The sequence below is a fragment of the Rattus norvegicus genome, chromosome 1, assembly GCF_036323735.1.
Source record: "Rattus norvegicus strain BN/NHsdMcwi chromosome 1, GRCr8, whole genome shotgun sequence".
Taxonomy (NCBI): Eukaryota; Metazoa; Chordata; class Mammalia; order Rodentia; family Muridae; genus Rattus; species Rattus norvegicus.
The window spans coordinates 23,091,162-23,111,332 of NC_086019.1; the positions used below are offsets into that span (position 1 = coordinate 23,091,162).

A 20,171-nucleotide genomic window follows, 5' to 3' on the forward strand; every position below is an offset into this window, starting at 1 on the left:
GAGAGACACAGCTGAGAACTGCTCCTGGTGTCCCTCCTGTTCCCTCCTGCTGACTTGTGCTGAGGCTGAAGCCTGGCTGGCTGTGCTAGGTCGTGCTACTGCTGCTGATTCGTGTTTGCTATCCTGACTCTATGAACCTGAACTACTGGTGTATCCAGGTAGTGTTTGCTTCACCACTTGTGGTGTGTGGTGGGCTAGAAGCATTGAAGCATTTAAGAACTATCATCAAAAAATTAAATGTGTTGAAAAAAATTCAAGTTACACATATTATTGACTCCTCTACAAGGCATGGTAAATGTCCAGTCTCTGCAAGCAAGAGGAGGTGTTTTCTGAAAATTTGTCACCACACTGCCACACAGTTCATACTCACTGCTGTGTTCTATGGTAGACAGAAGTTAGGTATGAGGGTACAATGTGCCATTGTGCAAGATGCATGAAAAATATCCTCCATTGGTCTTGACAGCTAAAATGTACTTTCTAGGTGGCTCAAAAATTAATCTCTTAGGTTAGCATATAGAGCATGTCAGCTGCAACTGTTCCCCAAGAATTCCATACTATGGAAAGAAATAAAAGAAGTTAAGGCAGTTGTTTTATTAGATATTGTCCTAGGGATGTGGTATGACTATTCTGTTCTCTTCCCAGTAAATCACTTCTATTTAGTAAAAAAAAAATTTGTCGTGTTGACTAAACTATTTCAACAATGTGTTTACAGAGACGTGTCATAGCTATTACCAAGGCCCCTACAGTTTTATTTTGCTAGACTAGCTGTCTATTACTATCTCCTCCTTCTCTTCTCCCTCCCCCTCTCCCTCCTCCTCTCTCCCCCTCCTCTCCCCCTCCTCTCCCCCTCCTCTCCCTCCTCCTCTCCCTCCTCCTCTCCCTCCTCTTCTTCCCCCTCTTCTCCCTTCTCTTCTCCCTCCTCCTCCACTATATCTTATATACCAATCTATTCTTAATTACTGTGGCCTCACTGTGTCCCCTTTCTGACTACTTATAATCTTTCATTCTCCATTATTACTTTGGCATTTGAGATTTGATCCGCACGTCAGCAACGTCCTTATTACATGTTTTGTAAAATGCTTTGACGTTAACAAAGATCTCCTCCTTTGCTTTTGGCACAAATGTGGCTTTGATTGTCCCTTTCTCTCCTCCTTATCCCATTGATTGGATCAACATTTCCTTAGGAAATCCTAATCCCTCTTTTGAATAAAGATCACCATTAAAGAACAATATGGAACTTGGAGGTGTTTCTGGTTGCCCTGGAGTCTTCGCTTCTATGGTAAGGGCAAGGATTAGGAAGTTGATGAGACTGAAAGCTGCTGCTCTGGAGCTTAAGGGTAGAGAACTAGGAAAGGGCAAACGTGCTGTCTTGCACAAGACCATCATTATTAGGATATAGGGAAGTGGGGGGGGCAGGGGAACAGTTATCCAAAGACCAAGGACTCAGAATTCATTACACAGATGTTTAAAATTTGGGACAGGGTATCACCTAGAGTAAAATGCTGCCCTGAGAGTAAACCAAGACACAAATTGACTTTGTTCAAAGAAAGAGACTAGAAGAAAAAATATGTGATCAGTACAACTTGTTGGTCTCTTTGGTCATGCTGAGCTGTAAACATGTAGAATTACCACCAGGGGGAGCGCAAGCGCAAGCGGGACACTGCCTGAAAGGGGAAAGTTCATTCTGGGCCAACAAACCAAGTAGAGCCCCAATATAAACAAATCAAAGTCAACCAAATTTGTGAAGCTTGTAATAACACCCGCATCGCTTAAAAACTCATAGATAGATAAGCTCATTGCCAAAAAATGGTAACGACAAACAAAAACGCACCAATCTGTATATAATCCTGAATTTCTACCACTTGCATGCCACGGGACAAATGACAATGTGTGCAGTCTACTCTTTAGGATGGAGATGAAAAATATTCAAATACAAGGAGTCTCTTATTCCCAAAGTAGAAACTAACCCCTTGCTTGTCAGGTATATTTTTGAAAGCTTCCTTACCACCCTAGTCTTTAGCATAGTCTTCTGAAAACAAATTCAAACATCCCCAGAAACTATCGGTGCCTTGGATGCCAGCAGCATGCATGTTTACAGGACACAGCAGATGTGCAAACATCTGCTCCCCCCCCCCCCGCAGATGCTTACACTCCTTTGAGGCCTGTTTAAAACTAAGCTTCCTAGAAGTACAAGGAGAGTTATGACTTTTTTTTTTAATTATTACTGGTTTTAGATAACTCACACAGGCTATTTTCCTAAAACATACTTTCATGATAATTATCCTACTAACTATTTGGTAGTGGGTTTCCAGGACACTTCCAGCTGATCAAATCATCAAAACAAAAGGACCAAATAGAGATATAAGTCATAGGTGAAGTGCATTCCTCAAGTGTGTTTAAGACAGCGGCGAGTAAGCTCATCTCAGCCTTCACGCTTTATACTATGGGGATTTTGAAATTACGATTTAGAGGATATGTAATTTACTTTTTCCAGTTTGAAAAAACAGAGGAAAGTCAAGTTGTTGATTGCTGCCCATGGCCACTCTGGGGAGACAACAGAGAAGTAAATAAAATCCAGCCATTGGTGGCCAAACCATTTCTCCATTCAGGTGGCGAGTTTTCAAAAGGTAAGATGACACCCACAGAAAATAGCTTTCCTAACGATTAATAAATTAAACTCAATGATGATAATAATGATAATATAGGAATAATAGTGCAAAGATGTAAGATGATATAAAACAAACATTAGACTGTGTCCATTTACTGTAGATTTACTTAGTGATATATTTGACTTCTAAAATGGCCTTTTGCAAGAAGTTTCTGTTTCTTAACTTTAGAGTCCTTTTGGGAAAGAGGGAAAATGGGCATAAGACAGCAGGTAGAAAATGGGAGTTTAAAAGTTATCTTTACTTGAACTAGAGTTTTGGTTTTGGTTTTTGTTTCCCCAGGAAGTTTTTCAGTTGCCAACCCCATATTGTTTTAGATCGCTAGAATGGAAACCTGGGAAGTTTAAAATTATCAAGACTGAAGGCCGTGGAAAGTCACTTCTCCCCGGAAGACTCCATGGAGCTCTGCTACGAGAACGTGAATGGATCTTGCATTAAAAGCTCCTACTCGCCCTGGCCTCGAGCCATCCTCTATGCGGTCCTTGGTTTGGGAGCCCTGCTGGCAGTGTTTGGGAACTTACTGGTCATCACCGCTATCCTCCACTTTAAACAGTTGCACACGCCTACAAACTTTCTGGTGGCCTCGCTGGCCTGTGCTGACTTCTTGGTGGGGGTGACTGTGATGCCCTTTAGCACGGTGCGGTCTGTGGAGGGCTGCTGGTACTTTGGGGACACTTACTGTAAGTTCCACACGTGTTTCGACACCTCCTTCTGCTTTGCGTCTCTGTTTCACTTATGCTGCATCTCCATTGACAGGTACGTTGCAGTCACCGACCCACTGACCTATCCGACCAAGTTCACCATTTCGGTTTCTGGCGTGTGCATCGCTCTCTCGTGGTTCTTTTCTGTCACCTACAGCTTTTCCATCTTTTACACAGGAGCCAACGAGGAAGGGATTGAGGAACTAGTGGTTGCTCTGACCTGTGTGGGAGGCTGCCAGGCTCCACTGAATCAGAATTGGGTTTTACTTTGTTTCCTTTTGTTCTTTCTGCCCACTGTCGTCATGGTGTTTCTCTATGGTCGGATATTTTTGGTGGCGAAGCAACAGGCTAGGAAGATAGAGGGTTCGGCCAACCAACCCCAGGCCTCCTCTGAGAGCTACAAGGAAAGAGTAGCCAGACGAGAGAGGAAGGCGGCCAAAACCTTGGGGATCGCCATGGCTGCATTTCTCGTGTCCTGGCTGCCATACATTATCGATGCCGTGATTGATGCCTACATGAACTTCATAACTCCTGCCTACGTCTATGAGATATTAGTGTGGTGTGTTTACTATAATTCAGCTATGAACCCTTTGATATATGCCTTCTTTTATCCTTGGTTTCGCAAGGCAATAAAACTTATTGTGAGTGGCAAAGTCTTCAGGGCTGACTCATCAAGAACTAATCTGTTCTCTGAAGAAGCAGGTGCAGGTTAAGACAATCACGGCGGAGAGTTGACATCCGGCTAGGGTTTAAGGTCAGAGGTAAAAGTAAACCTCTGATCTAGGGAGATCCCATAGTCGTTCACCCAGCAGGGGATCTGATATTCAAAGGCAGCTCTGAAGCATGTTCTTCTTAGTGTGTCCTTGCATTTTAGGGCAGAGTGACAGGAGGTCCATCTGTTAATTCTTTCTGAAGTAGTGTGTTCCTCAATGTTTGTGCTTTGACCTGGAGTTTCTACTCGTTTCTTCGAGTAATGTGAAGGCTGGTAGTTTCTGCCCATGGTCAGTTTCCTCTCAGGATGAGTGTTCAGATATTGACAATAACTTAGAGAAAATGAAGCTCTTACAAACATGGAATTAGGTTTGCAGGGAAACGATGCCTTCTTTAAAGCGTATCTTGCATAAGAAGTAAACATAATTACAAATTATTTACACATTGATTTTTAATCTTAGAGAACTTTCCAGTGCACTAGCCCTTAGAACTGCCGAGTGACTGAAAAGCGTCTAGAAACACACAAAGGTGCATGTCTCGGGAACCTGGGAAGTGCTCTCTCCCTGTTTCTCAGACATAAATAAGTTCACAAGAAAAACTTGTGCTCATACACAGCATGGCTTTTGGAGAACATATTTGATTACTGAAGGATTTGCATATGAATAAAGTGATCTGTCTATTTGATTGGGGGTGGTTTCTTTGTGTGTGTGTGTGTGTGTGTGTGTGTGTGTGTGTGTGTGTGTGTGTGACAGCGTTGTCTCATTATGGAGCGTGGGCAGCCCTGACACTTGCTATTTAGATCAGACTGGCCTTGAACTCAAAGCTATCAGCCTGAACGTATACTACATTAGGCCGGGATACATTTTTCAATCAGCATGAGTTGTAATTCATTGTGATTAAAATATGTGCTGTGCGTTTCAAGATACAGTGTGATGTGAAAACACCCAATCAGAAGGACGTCCTTCCCCTCACTTTTTTTTTTTTTTTTTTGGTTCTTTTTTTTCCGGAGCTGGGGACCGAACCCAGGGCCTTGCGCTTCCTAGGTAAGCGCTCTACCACTGAGCTAAATCCCCAGCCCCCCCTCACTTTCTGAAATGATGACCTTGTGTCTTTGTGTAGGAAGTCGAGCTCACACAGGATCCTGTAACAAGCTGACGGCTCCATGAACACAGTCCCGTAAGCGGTCCACAGAATTCCCGCTGCAGTCTTTGTACCTGAGCCAGTCTGGAAACACTTCGCAGAAACGTTAAGCCACACAGTGTTTGCTGCTGATCCACTTTAAGTGGAGCTGAGAGTGTTTAGCAGGAAGAGGGTGAAAGAGGAGAAGGGGGTCCTGACGCTTCCCAGCAGAGCACCTGGTTGTGGTTCAGAAAACACCCACAGGCCAAGGCTCTGTTAAGCTCCGGTGCTGTGGTCTCACCCCTAAAGAAACAATTGAAAGCTGAGTCCGCTAGCCTGTGCGTCAGCTATGTCTTTACACCAACGTGTTCTCTCCTTCAGCTGCAAATGTAAACTTTGTGCTAACACTTGTAGTAATAGAGAAAAGAACCGTAAGCTGTTGAAAAGCACATGCTATCCTGTTCATTTTAGGCGTGTTTATTTTCCCGTCTCTAGAGCACTTTCTTAGAGAAACAAACTACTGTGAAGGCTGCGGGAGGGGGTCCTAAGATCTTGCAGGAGTAGCATCTCCACTTTTGCGCCCCCTCCCCACTGCCCAGGAAGTCCCGTAGCCCAGTAGACAGACTAAACTTTCTTTCCTCTTTTAAGGTATTGTCCGACAGCACCAGGAATTCCTCCTTAAGCAAGCCAGACATTCCCAGCACCCTGCGCTGGCCAATGATGTACACTTATCCCATCAGCCCCTATTAATTTAAATAGCCTTTGTTTCCCCAGTCCCCCCCCACCGCCCATTGAAAGGTCTGCCTTGATGATGCTACCTCTGAAGAGTGGTGCACACACCTCAGGGGTCTCTTTCGCTCCCCTGGTGTCCTAGCATGCTTCCCGCCCCAGGATCCACCAGCATGATGGGTGGAGAGGCGGAATCTGAACAGAAGACTTCAAAGGTAATAAATCCTAACCAGATTCGAGTTTTCCCTAGCCTTTAGTGTACAATATTCTCCTAATCAGTGGTTTTGCTTGTTTCTCTACTCTTTATGTCCTTCCAAAGGATATTTTGTGATTCAAAAAAAAAAATTCTATGTCTGTTTCCGCATGACGAACCACAATCGTCCCTAAACCTCCGCCAGCCCCACATCCAGACCCTGCAGAAGCAGATCCACGGAGGACGGAAGTGAGCTCTGCTCTCTGACGGTCCTATTAGCTCAGACACGGGGCTGAACTTGGTCCTTCAACCGAGTCATCTGCAGCTCCTGACTCACTTGCTTGGTCCAGTGAAAGGTTCCATGCTACTACAAAGAAAAACGAATCCACTTACACCCTGGCATAGCTATGGAAATACTGTGCCTCTCATGTAGAGATTACTGTTAAATTGCATGCTTGATTTTATGGATCAAATATAAATTTGTTTTAAAGTGTCTCTTAAATCTCAATAGATATCGTTCACGTGTGTTTTCTCGGGTTGATATTTAAATCGACAACTAAATTATATAAAACTGTGTATTTTTAAAATAGTGTTTAAAAGATGTGCTCAGACGTATCATGAAAGATAACAGCAATCAGACAATCCCCATCAGTACTCTTCAATATGGCAACTTTTACAATAATTTAGTGGTAAGGCTACCAATAGTTTATCAGTAACAAAATATAGACAAAATAATAGTGGATCGGGAGTATAGAAAAGTGATAGAGTTTGCCTAGTGTGTGTGAGGCCACAATTCTCATCCCTAGCATGACTAAGGATGAATGAATGAATGATAACAGCCACCATTCACACCTGGCCTCTAAGAACTATCCATGAGACGGAACATTACTGCAGTAGAAGTTCACATTTGTAACAGAAGCCACCCTGCATGATCTCCTGGCTAGGTGTCGTGGCCTCTTTACTTTCCCCATGTCCAGATGCCATGTTTGATTTTATTTCTCCCTACTGCATTTGACTCAGTTTCACTTTCACTCATTTGAAGGTCAGCCCTAAAGAATCTTATTTCTCATATAGGTGTGTGTGTGTGTGTGTGTGTGTGTGTGTGTGTGTGTGTGTGTGTGTCTGTCTGTCTGGATGCATGCCATATATGTAGGTTCCTGTGGAGGTCAAAAGGTCATTAGATCTTCTGGAGCAAGGGTTACAGGAGATTGTGAACTGCCTCATGTTTGCATTAGAACTCGAACTCAGGTCCTCTGAAAGAACAGCAAATGCCTTTACTGCTGAGACACATCTCCGGCTGTCATTTGCTGTACTGTTAAAAAAAATGTTAAAATACTTAAGCCATAGAGTGAAGTAGTTTTCACTGTAAGGTAGAAACATTTCTGCCCTTTGGAAATCATAATACTGGATGTTTACAGAATATACTAAATTGCTACAACCCTTTTTCTTATCTGTGCTATTTGAATATTTTGGATATTGTCTTGCCATTTTTAAACCTCAAGAGATACTTTTAATGCAAACAAGGTGCCAAGTTTTAAATTTTCACCCATGTAATGATGGTCCATGGTCTGTCGCTCTTAAATCTTTTATTACTTTTCGTCTTTATTTGGCTGGGCAAAATGTCGAAGGATTAATAGCTGAGGAGAACCTAGCATTAGAATGTGTCTCCTTACATTAACCGAGAACATAAAGGCCAGTATTTTAGAGACAGAGTACAGGACTGTAGTCTATATGCCAGGTTTGATTTGATGCCAGTTACTATAATTCCCCTGAAGAGGCTGTGTACAAGGCAAGGGTCCAGGGAGAGCTCCCAAGACCAGAAGGCCTGTGTGTGAAATCTTCAAAATCCTCGACTTCCTTCCCAGGCTTCACTTGGGTTGAGTCACTTGCCATTTGCATGGGTGAGCTCTCCTCTGGAGAATGGGGGTAAAATGGAGTGTTGTCCATGAAGCACTGACTGGAAAGCAAAATAGATCTAAGGACTCTAAAAACAAAGAGCAGATGAACCATTGCAGACGAAGGTGTGCAAGAAGTCGCTAAGATGTTTCGTTCAAGAGGTTTTAATGCACGTCCAATAAAATGAGTTCACAAACAAGTCTTGCCTACAGTATCAGGTCCAGATCTTCACAGGAAGATCAGGAATCCAGATGTAAGGAATAAAGACAAAGTAATTACAGAATAAAGTGATGCGTGTATGAACAGCTTGCAGGGCATTCATGTTATGTGGGTTTGCAGAATTCGATTTTGTTTTTCTTAATGTTAATATTGTTTTAAAAATACAAACACAGTTGGAGAGATTTTATCCACTGAATTCTCAAGCTTGGGTAACTACAGTTATATATGTTTTTAAAGTTAACACTTGACCCTCATTGTGAACAGCTTAGAACAAAATGAAACCTATTCCAATGTTTCCAGAAGGACAAGGCTGAGACTTTCGACTCAAGAATTACATAGGAGAGTATTTAGATGCTTTACGTTGTCCAAACATACACACGTACGCACATGGTACTAATGCGAGAGGGTAATGTTACATCATTTCACTAAACAGTACTAAGCTTAACGTTGTATACCACACTAAGAAAAAACCCATAAATGTCCAAGTCCCTGAAGAGACTCATGATGAAGTCAATTCACAAAGACAACAAAACCAACTGGAGGGCCCCTGACCTGATGCCCCTCCTCTAGCCTTTGTCCTCTCTCTTAGAGCCCCTGTACTCCAGACTACTATAAGTGTGTTTATGCTGTGTCCTTTCCCCTTAGTAACTAACACGAGCTTCCAGACAATAATGATTTGTTGAATGAGTTAAATTCATTCATATGAAATAATTCATTCATGAACAATAATTTTAAATAACCAACTACTTCCAGAGGGGTTCCCTTCTGAGAGCACAGTGACTGAAAGTGAAAATGTGAAAGCGTTCAGAGAATTAGTTTATACAGTAAATAAAATACTGAGTGAAGTTCTAGGAAGGGAAGGTTTAGCTATGTGGGGGAAAGTCCCATTGTTGACGTAAATGGAGGCTGAGGAACTTTAAACTGTAACTATGTCATGACAAACCCACCTGGAGCTTTTTTTTTTTTTTTTTTTTTTTTTTTTTTGAGTTTCATCATTAGTATCAAGAAATTGAGAATTTCTTTTATTTGTACTCTTGAAATGAATAAGAATAGTAATTCATCAGATTATTTTTCTTAAGCCTTTGAATTAAAAACACAGGATAAACTACATCTTGGCCATGATTTCAGCTTTATAATGGAGAATTAGCTTATTAACATTTGCTATCCTGAGGTCAGAACCACTTAGGCCATTGCTTCTTACCGTCTCCCTGGTAACAACTCACAGGGGACATAATATAAACACTTGTTTAATCAATGAAAAGAATCTTATCATGGTGTTGATGAGAGGAATGCTTTGGACATTTTAGATCCCCTATGCACATATCTAGATAAACAACTTATCCTGTTTGATTCTAATATTTTATTCTCTTCACGGAAGTTTAGAAGCTATGGTAAACTGTGAAGTAGATTTAGAACTTCCTTATGGGTCCATGTCTGCCCAGATAATTCACTGGTGTTGGTAACATGATAGGAAATAGTGGGCACAAGGAGAAAGTGGTCCTTTGAGTCAACTCTCAGAGCAAATTTAATGTATGTATCTGAGCGTCTGTTTGTCTTCACATGTAGTTATGTGAGCATGAATGTACATATTGGTGAGTAACCCCGAGGAGAGGAAAATAGGATTTCAAATCACCTGGAGCTTTTTTAAAAAAAATTTTTATTAGATATATTTCTTTACCGGGAAACCCCTTTCCAGTTTCCTGTCCATAAGACCCCATTCCCTCTCCCCCTCCCTATACGGGTATTCCCTCTATACATCCCTCTTATTGACCCCCCACATTCTCCTGCACTGGGGGTCCAACCTTGGCAGGACCCAGGGCTTCCCCTTCCACTGGTGCTCTTACTAGGATATTCACTGCTACCTATGAGGTCAGAGTCCAGGGTCAGTCCATGTATAGTCTTTGGGTAGTGGCTTAGTCCCTGGAAGCTCTGGTTGCTTGACATTGTTGTACATATGGGGTCTCGAGCCCCTTCAAGCTCTTCCAGTCCTTTCTCTGATTCCTTCAATGAGGGTCTCGTTCTCAGTTCAGTGGTTTGCTGCTGGCATTTGCCTCTGTATTTGCTGTATTCTGGCTGTGTCTCTCAGGAGAGATCTGCACCCAGTTCCTGTCTGCCTGCACTTCTTTGCTTCATCCATCTTATCTAGGTTGGTGGCTGTATATGTATGGGCCACATGTGGGGCAGGCTCTGAATGGGTGTTCCTTCTGTCTCTGTTTTAATCTTTCCCTCTCTATTCCCTGCCAAGGGTATTCTTGTTCCCTTTTAAAGAAGGAGTGAAGCATTCACATTTTGATCATCCGTCTTGAGTTTCATGTGTTCTATGCATCTAGGGTAATTCAAACATTTGGGCTAATAGCCACTTATCAATGAGTGCATACCACGTGTGTTTTTCTGTGATTGGGTTACCTCATTCAGGATGATATTTTCCAGATCCATCCATTTGCCTATGAATTTCATAAAGGCTTTGTTTTTGATAGCTGAGTAATATTCCATTGTGTAGATGTACCACATTTTCTGTATCCATTCCTCTGTGGAAGGCATCTGGGTTCTTTCCAGCTTCTGGCTATTATAAATAAGGCTGCGATGAACATAGTGGAGCACGTGTCTTTGTTATATGTTGTGGCATCTTTTGGGTATATGCCCAAGAGAGGTATAGCTGGATCCTCAGGCAGTTCAATGTCCAATTTTCTGAGGAACCTCCAGACTGATTTCCAGAATGCTTGTACCAGTCTGCAATCCCACCAACAATGGAGGAGTGTTCCTCTTTCTCCACATCCTCGCCAGCATTTGCTGTCACCTGAGTTTTTGATCTTAGCCATTTTCGCTTGTGTGAGGTGAAATCTCAGGGTTGTTTTGATTTGCATTTCCCTTATGACTAAAGATGTTGAACATTTCTTTAGGTGTTTCTCAGCCATTCGGCATTCCTCAGCTGTGAATTCTTTGTTTAGCTCTGAACCCCATTTTTTAATAGGGTTATTTGTCTCCCTGCAGACTAACTTCTTGAGTTCTTTATATGTTTTTGGATGTAAGCCCTCTATCAGTTGTAGGATTGGTAAAGATCTTTTCCCAATCTGTTGGTTGCCGTTTTGTCCTAACAACAGTGTCCTTTGCCTTACAGAAGCTTTGCAGTTTTATGAGATCCAATTTGTCGATTCTTGATCTTAGAGCATAAGCCATTGGTGTTTTGTTCAGGAAATTTTCTCCAGTGCCCATGTATTCGAGATGCTTCCCCACTTTTTCTTCTATTAGTTTGAGTGTATCTGGTTTGATGCAGAGGCCCTTGATCCAAATGGACTGAAGCATTATACAGGGTGATAAGAATGGATCGATCTGCATTCTTCTACATACTGACCTCCAGTTGAACCAGCACCATTTGCTGAAAATGCTATCTTTTTTCCATTGGATGGTTTTGGCTCCTTTGTCAAAAATCAATTGACCGCAGATGTGTGGGTTCATTTCTGGGTCTTCAATTCTATTCCACTGGTCTATCTGTCTGTCTCTGTACTAATACCATGCAGTTTTTTTTTATCACTATTGCTCTGTAATACTGCTTGAGTTCAGGGATAGTGATTCCTCCTGAAGTCCTTTTATTGTTGAGGACAGTTTTAGCTATCCTGGGTGTTTTGTTATTCCAGATGAATTTGCAAATTGTTCTGTCTAACTCTTTGAAGAATTGGATTGGTATTTTGATGGGGATTGCATTGAATCTGTAGATTGCTTTTGGTAAAATGGCCATTTTCACTATATTAATCCTGCCAATCCATGACCATGGGAGATCTTTCCATCTTCTGAGGTCTTCTTCAATTTCTTTCTTCAGAGTCTTGAAGTTCTTATTGTACAGATCTTTTACTTGCTTGGTTAAAGTTACACCGAGGTACTTTATATTATTTGGGTCTATTATGAAGGGTGTCGTTTCCCTAATTTCTTTCTCGGCTTGTTTCTCTTTTGTTTTTGTTTTTGTTTTTTTTAATAATCCCTTCCCCCTCCCCTTCTTTATTGGTGTTCCCCTCCCCATCCTCCCCCCATTGTGTTTCTCTTTTGTGTAGAGAAAGGCTACTGATTTATTTGAGTTAATTTTATACCCAGCCACTTTGCTGAAGTTGTTTATCAGGTTTAGTAGTTCTCGGGTGGGACTTTTGGGATCACTTAAATATACTATCATATATCTGCAAATAGTGATATTTTGACTTCTTTTACGATCTGTATCCCCTTGATCTCCTTTTGTTGTCTGATTGCTCTGGCTAGAACTTCAAGAACTATATTGAATAAGTAGGGAGAGAGTGGGCAGCCTTGTCTAGTCCCTGATTTAAGTGGGATTGCTTCAAGTTTCTCTCCATTTAGTTTAATGTTAGCAACTGCTTTGCTGTATATGGCTTTTACCATGTTTAGGTATGGGCCTTGAATTCCTATTCTTTCCAGGACTTTTATCATGAACGTGTGTTGAATTTTGTCAAATGCTTTCTCAGCATCTAATGAAATGATCACGTGGTTTTGTTCTTTCAGTTTGTTTATATAATGGAATACATTGATGGTTTTCTGTATATTAAGCTATCCGTGCATGCGTGGGATGAAGGCTACTTGATCATGGTGGATGATTGATTTGATGTGCTCTTGGATTCAGTTTGCCAGAATTTTTTATTGAGTATCTTTGTGTCGATATTCATAAAGGAAATTGGTCTGAAGTTCTCTTTCTTTGTTGGGTCTTTGTGTGGTTTAGGTATAAGAGTAATTGTGGCTTCATAGAAGGAATTCGGTAGTGCTCCATCTGTTTCAATTTTGTGGAATAGTTTGGATAGTATTGGTATGAGGTCTTCTATGAAGGTCTGATAGAATTCTGCACTGAACCCATCTGGACCTGGGCTCTTTTTGGTTGGGAGATCTTTATTGACTGCTTCTATTTCGTTAGGAGTTATGGGGTTGTTTAAATGGTTTATCTGTTCCTGATTTAACTTTGGTACCTGGTATCTGTCTAGGAAATTGTCCATTTCCCACAGATTTTCAAGTTTTGTTGAATATAGGCTTTTGTAGTAGGATCTGATTTTTTTTAATTTCCTCTGATTCTGTAGTTATGTCTCCCTTTTCATTTCTGATTTTGTTAATTTGGACACATTCTCTGTGTCCTAGGGTTAGTCTGGCTAAGGGTTTATCTATCTTGTTGATTTTCTCAAAGAACCAACTTTTGGTTCTGTTGATTCTTTCTATGGTCCTTTTTGTTTCTACTTGGTTGATTTCAGCTCTGAGTTTGATTATTTCCTGCCTTCTACTCCTCCTTGGTGTATTTCCTTCTTTTTGTTCTAGAGCTTTTAGGTGTGCTGTCAAGCTTCTGATATATGTTCTCTCCTGTTTCTTTCTGCAGGCACTCAGAGGTATGAGTTTTCCTCTTAGCACAGCTCTCATTGTGTCCTATAAGTTTGGGTATGTTGTACCTTCATTTTCATTAAATTCTAAGAAGTCTTTAATTTCTTTCTTTATTTCTTCCTTGACCAGGTTATCGTTGAGTAGAGCATTGTTCAACTTCCACGTATATGTGGGTGTTATTTCCTTATTGTTATCAAAGACCAGCTTTAGGCCGTGGTGGTCTGATAGCACGCATGGGATTATTTCTATCTTTCTGTACCTGTTGAGGCCTGTTTTTTGACCAATTATATGGTCAATTTTGGAGAAAGTACCATGAGGAACTGAGAAGAATGTATATCCTTTTGCTTTAGGATAGAATGTTCTATAAATATCTGTTAAGTCCATTTGGTTCATGACTTCTCTTAGTCTGTCTAAGTTTCTGTTTAATTTCTGTTTCCATGATCTGTCCATTGATGAGAGTGGGGTGTTGAAATCTCCTACTATTATTGTGTGAGGTTCAATGTGTGTTTTGAGCTTTAGTAAGGTTTCTTTTACGTATGTAGGTGCCCTTGTATTTGGGGCATAGATATTTAGGATTGAGAGTTCATCTTGGTGGATTTTTCCTTTGATGAATATGAAGTGTCCTTCCTTATCTTTTTTGATGACTTTTAGTTGAAAATTGATTTTATTTGATATTAGAATGGCTACTCCAGCTTGCTTCTTCTGACCATTTGCTTGGAAAGTTGTTTTCCAGCCTTTTACTCTGAGGTAGTGTCTGTCTTTGTCTCTGAGGTGTGTTTCCTGTAGGCAGCAGAATGCAGGGTCTTCGTTGCGTATCCAGTTTGTTAATCTATGTCTTTTTATTGGGGAGTTGAGGCCATTGATGTTGAGAGATATTAAGGAATAGTGATTATTGCTTCCTGTTATATTCATATTTGGATGTGAGGTTATGTTTGTGTGCTTTTCTTCTCTTTGTTTTGTTGCCAAGACGATTAGTTTCTTGCTTCTTCTAGGGTGTAGCTTGCCTCCTTATGTTGGGCTTTACCATTTATTATCCTTTGTAGCACTGGGTTTGTAGAAAGATATTGTGTAAATTTGGTTTTGTCATGGAATATCTTGGTTTCTCCATCTATGTTAATTGAGAGTTTTGCAGGATACAGTAACCTGGGCTGGCATTTGTGTTCTCTTAGGGTCTGTATGACATCTGTCCAGGATCTTCTGGCTTTCATAGTCTCTGGCGAAAAGTCCGGTGTGATTCTGATAGGTCTGTCTTTATATGTTCTTTGACCTTTTTCTCTGTTTTTAATATTCTTTCTTTATTTTGTGCATTTGGTGTTTTGACTATTATGTGATGGGAGGAGTTTCTTTTCTGGTCCAATCTATTTGGAGTTCTGTAGGCTTCTTTTATGCTTGTGGGCATCTCTTAGGTTAGGGAAGTTTTCTTCTATGATTTTGTTGAAGATATTTACTGGTCCTTTGAGCTGGGAGTCTTCACTCTCTTCTATACCTATTATCCTTAGGTTTGATCTTCTCATTGAGTCCTGGATTTCTTTAATGTTTTGGACCAGTAGCTTTTTCTGTTTTACATTATCTTTGACAGTTGTGTCCATGATTTCTATGGAATCTTCTGCTCCTGAGATTCTCTTTTCCATCTTTTGTATTCTGTTTGTGATGCCTGTATCTACGGCTCCTTGTCTCTTCCTTTGGTTTTCTATATCCAGGGTTGTTTCCCTGTGTTCTTTCTTGATTGCTTCTATTTCCATTTTCAATTCCTTCAACTGTTTGATTGTGTTTTCCTGGAATTCTTTCAGGGATTTTTGTGATTCCTCTCTAAAGCCTTCTACTTGTTTATTTATGTTTTCCTGCATTTCTCTAAGGGAGTTCTTCATGTCTTTCTTGAAGTCCTCCAGCATCATGATCAAATGTGATTTTAAATCTAGCTCTTGCTTTTCTGGTGTGTTTGGATATTCAGTGTTTGCTATGGTGGGAGAATTGGGCTCCGATGATGCCATGTAGTCTTGGTTTCTGTTGCTTCGGTTCCTGTGTTTGCCTCTCACCATCAGATTGTCTCTGGCGTTACCTTGTTCTGCTATTTCTGACAGTGGCTAGACCGTCCTATAGGCCTGTGTGTCAGGAATGCTGTAGACCTATTTTCCTGTTTTCTTTCAGCCAGTTATGGGAACAGAGTGTTCTGCTTTCGGGCATGTAGTCTTTCATGTCTACTGGTCTTCAGCTGTTTTGGAGAGCTTGTGTCCTGAGACCACCAGGCAGGTCGCTTGGAGCAGAAAAGTTGGTCTTACCTGTGGTCACATGGCTCAAGTTCCTTGTGGGGGGCTGCTTTTGAGCTCTGCATGAAGGTGGCAACTAGGAGGTCCTGCGCTGCCATTTCCTGGGGCCGCATGCACCGGGGTCCCAGATGGCATTAGGTTTTTTCCTCTGGAGTCAGAAAGGTGGGCAGAGTGTAGTCTCTTCTGGCTTCCCAGGTGAGTCTGCCACTCTGCATGTTTAGCTTTCCCTTCCACGGGATTTGGGTGCAGAGAACTGTTGAGCTCAGGTCAGTGGTTTGCTGCTAGCATTAACCTCTGTATTGGACATGCCCTGAAGCTTTTAATCAAGTTATCTGAAATGTAAGGGCAGAGGTCACTGGGCAGTAGAGGGCACTAGCATGAGCTCTGGACTCATGAGGCTCCTGTGGGTCCACCAGCTTCCTTGTGCCTGACCTCAGATGGCTCACTTCCACTGAATGACCCAGGAAGACTTAGGTCACAATGGACAGTGTCAGAGACCATGGGATCATTTGATGTCAAAGTCCAAAGGTTCTATTCACTATTTTAGTTCAGAAGTATACAAAGAGCTGTCTTGCAATACAGTGGATTAGACCATCACTCCAAACTGCATGGCTTTGCTTCAGAACTGCCAACTCTCCCCTGTTCATCCCAGTGCAAATCATCAGCACAAGGTCTCTACAAGGGATACCTTCGGCACCACAAGTCACCACTGTCCTGACTTCTTACCACCATCCCATCTAACCCCAAGGCATTCTCCTGTTCTCACCTCTCGACAAAGCTGGGCAGAATGACACTCCTATGTGTGGGGTATGTCAAGTTGGGTCCATGAGGAGGTCTACCAGCCTCTGTGCTTCTCTTTGATGTGTGCAGGTAAAGGATGAAGTCCTTCCCTTTATTGCAACATGTTTAAATAGTGTAAAACACCTAGAATCTTCTCAGAAACTGTCTATTGACTTGGAGGAAACACTGACATCACTAAAGTGTTCAGAGTGTGAGGTACCATGTGCTCAACCTTTCCCTTGTGTCCTCAATGGACAGGAGCCACAGGACCTGTACGTTGCCTGGATGATGTCTCCTATTTGTGGCAGTATTTTATTGCTTCTGTTTGAGCATTAAGTCTTGTCATGTGCTTTGGAAATGTTATTGATCAGGCAGTCACACCATGCGTGTCGCATTCGAGGTGAATGTGGTATAGGGGGTGTGAGAAAGCACGACCTATAAGACTTCCATGACTGAGCCATTGAATCACCCATTGATTTCATCCCTGACAATTCCTGTGTTGCTCTAAATGAATTATGCAACATCTTTCGTATCTTTGCCTAGCACATCACATCTTTCTTTAAAAGTTTTCAATCTTCCTACTCTAAAAAGAAAATAGTTTCTTTAAAACATCTGAACTGATAATAATGACTTCATCCATCAATAAGAAATATCTACGTATCAGGCTAGTAGTATTAAATGGGTAATATAATTGCCAAATACTAAACTTTTCAGAGCAGTCAAAAAATTCTTGGTTGTGGCTATCAGCAATATTTGCCCAAATTAGCAATGTTCAGAGAAACATAAATTGTAGAACTTGTTAATTATAATTACCAACAGTGAGTGTGTTTTGAAGATTCACACCTTGCACTTTAGGGATTCCTCATGCAGAGTTTACAGTGGATGGAGAGGATTGGCTGTCTTCTCCAAACAACACAGGACTTGAAATTGTATTAAAGGTGGCCTTTGGAATATGCCTTTATATTATAAGCCATCATCTTTTGCAAGAATGGAATTTATTCTCCATTAATCAGGTAATTGTACAGTTAAAAATCAGAATTAAATTTGCCTGGCATTAACAGTAAAATTTAACATACTTATTGGAATAATTATGTAATTATAGATGGGAAAATTTATTTTCTGAGTTTTTATATTTCTTCATTTTTTATTATTAAAATGGAAAAACTTATACTTTTAGGCAACATTTAAAATTAATTCATCAGTATGGAGTGCATTTCTTTAATTTTTGTATCTCATAATTGCTGTTGTCTTCTAGCAGGACAGAAATCCCTCAAGCATCAAAAGGCAGAATCATGACAAGCAACTTTTCCCAAGCAACCCTGCAGCTCTGCTATGAGAATGTGAATGCTTCCTGCATTAAAACCCCCTATTCACCAGGGCTCCGGGTCCTCCTGTACATGGTCTTTGGCTTTGGGACTGTGCTGGCAGTGTGTGGGAACCTCCTGGTGGTGATTTCAGTCCTCCATTTCAAGCAGCTGCACTCTCCTGCCAATTTCCTCATCGCCTCCCTGGCCAGCGCTGACTTCTTGGTGGGCATCTCTGTGATGCCCTTCAGCATGGTCAGGTCCATCGAGAGCTGCTGGTACTTTGGAGACACATTTTGTAGCCTTCACAGCTGCTGTGATGTGGCTTTTTGTTACTCTTCTGCTCTCCACCTCTGTTTCATCTCTGTGGACAGGTACATCGCTGTCACGGACCCTCTGGTCTATCCCACCAAGTTCACAGTGTCTGTGTCTGGAATTTGCATCAGCATCTCCTGGATTCTGCCCCTTGTGTACAGCAGTGCAGTGTTCTACACAGGCATCAGTGCTATGGGGATTGAAAACTTAGTAAGTGCTCTCAACTGTGTAGGGGGCTGCCAAGTTGTGGTCAATCAAGACTGGGTTTTGATAAGTTTTCTCTTATTCTTCATACCTACCCTTGTTATGATCATCCTCTACAGCAAAATATTTTTAGTAGCCAAACAGCAAGCTGTGAAAATTGAAACTTCTGTAAGTGGAAGCAAAGGAGAATCGTCCTTAGAGAGTCACAAAGCCAGGGTGGCCAAGAGAGAGAGGAAGGCTGCCAAAACCTTGGGGGTCACTGTCCTGGCATTTATTGTCTCATGGCTCCCATACACAATTGACACCTTGATTGATGCTTTTATGGGCTTCATCACCCCTGCCTATGTCTATGAATTTTGTTGCTGGAGCGCCTACTATAACTCAGCCATGAACCCTTTGATTTATGCTTTCTTTTACCCTTGGTTTAGGAAAGCCATGAAGCTCATTTTAAGTGGGAAAATTTTGAAGGGTCATTCATCAACTACAAGTTTGTTTTCAGAATAAGCACTAATACAAAATTCAGAAAATAAACGAAACTATGAAATGGTGACAGAATTAATTGTAAGGAATCGCCCATCTGAAACTACAAAAGTATAGCATTTTTTTTTTAAAAAAAATTACGCAGGAGGAAAGTCATGCCATAGTTAAACCATTAAAGTGTCATTGAGATGTTTATTGTACTACAAGACAAACCAATGCATGGCTTTCTATGTCTTCATTGTATTTTAGCATTCACTACCAATCCAGTACATTCAATTTTTTAAAAAGATCCATTAATTATATGTATGTGAGTACATTGTCACTTTTTTCAGACACACTAGAAGAGAGCATCAGATCCCATTAGAGATGGTCCTGTGGTGAGAATTGAACTCAGGACTTCTGGAAGGGCAGTCACTGTTCTTAACCATGAGCCATCTCTCCAGCCACAGGGCATTGGATTTTAGATCTAATTCTTGGGCGGAAAATCTCTAAGGTAATGATCTTCATTCCTATGCTATCTGCAGTGAGACATTAGGTTTCTATAGTTGTCAGAACAAAATACCATAAACTTACACACACAGAATTCCCTGTTGCATAACAATGCAATGTCACAAAGCTGATAGCTGCAGAGCTCAAGGTCAAGCCTTGGAAGAGCTGATTTCTTCTGAGGGCATCTACCCTCAGCTTGCAGATGTCTCTTGCTCCTTGTCTTTGTCCTTCCCTTTTCTACATACTGGATCAAGGTGCATCCTGATTGTCCACTTGACTCTATTGCCTCTTAAAAATGGAGGGACAAGAGTTAGAATTTCATCTTTAAACTAATCTGGAAGCAGCCCTTGCAGGCACATCTACCCATGATGACATGGTGGAGGGAGGGTCAACCTTCTAACTGTTCTCCTATGACTACTCCTCCATCTTCCCACAATGTTTCTCACCTCTAGGGATATGGACCAGTGTGAAGTCCTCCCATGTCCATCAAGGGGTGTGGCACAGGATCTTGGAGCGTTCACAGTGTCTTGTGACTGGTATTTATATTTAATGACAGTCACTGCCCCAAAAGTGGAAAAATCTTCCACCAAAAGAAAGAACAAAGGAAGAGAAAACAAGAGGCAGACAATGTAAATGTTCAGGTGTGGTGCAGAAGCTGAGTGGGTGGGGCACATGGGAGGAGGGAGAATATTAGGAAGAGACATGGGAAGGTAGTGTGGAAGAGGAATAAATGAGAAAAA

General features: G+C 41.4%; 2 protein-coding genes across 3 annotated transcripts; both read left to right on the forward strand.

The window, feature by feature from the left end:
- Positions 1-3,063: 3,063 nt before the first annotated feature.
- On the forward strand, positions 3,064-4,080 carry Taar9 (trace amine-associated receptor 9). Its single transcript, NM_175602.1, has one exon. The coding sequence runs from the start codon at positions 3,064-3,066 to the stop codon at positions 4,078-4,080; it is 1,017 nt and encodes a 338-aa protein (NP_783192.1).
- A 12,359-nt stretch (positions 4,081-16,439) lies between these two features.
- Taar8c (trace amine-associated receptor 8C) lies at positions 16,440-19,160 on the forward strand. 2 transcript variants are annotated; one of them, XM_063265664.1, is made up of 2 exons: positions 16,440-16,692; positions 17,895-19,160. In XM_063265664.1, exons 1-2 carry the CDS (start codon positions 16,658-16,660, stop codon positions 18,964-18,966), a joined length of 1,107 nt encoding a protein of 368 aa, XP_063121734.1. In that variant the 5' UTR covers positions 16,440-16,657; the 3' UTR covers positions 18,967-19,160. The 2 variants fall into 2 exon arrangements, with proteins under 2 accessions (XP_063121734.1, NP_783190.2); NM_175600.2 differs by lacking the exon at positions 16,440-16,692 and having other exon boundaries at positions 17,932-18,966.
- The last annotated feature ends 1,011 nt before the right edge of the window (positions 19,161-20,171 follow it).

What these genes read in the sequence shown, in the direction of transcription:
- Taar9 (NM_175602.1), top strand. Translation starts at nt 3,064, where the DNA reads ATGGAGCTCTGCTACGAGAACGTGAATGGATCTTGCATTAAAAGCTCC.
- Taar8c (XM_063265664.1), top strand. Translation starts at nt 16,658, where the DNA reads ATGTGTGGGGTATGTCAAGTTGGGTCCATGAGGAG. An exon ending in CAAGTTGGGTCCATGAGGAG is followed by an intron (nt 16,693 to 17,894) that starts GTCTACCAGCCT and finishes GTTGTCTTCTAG; the next exon opens with CAGGACAGAAATCCCTCAAG.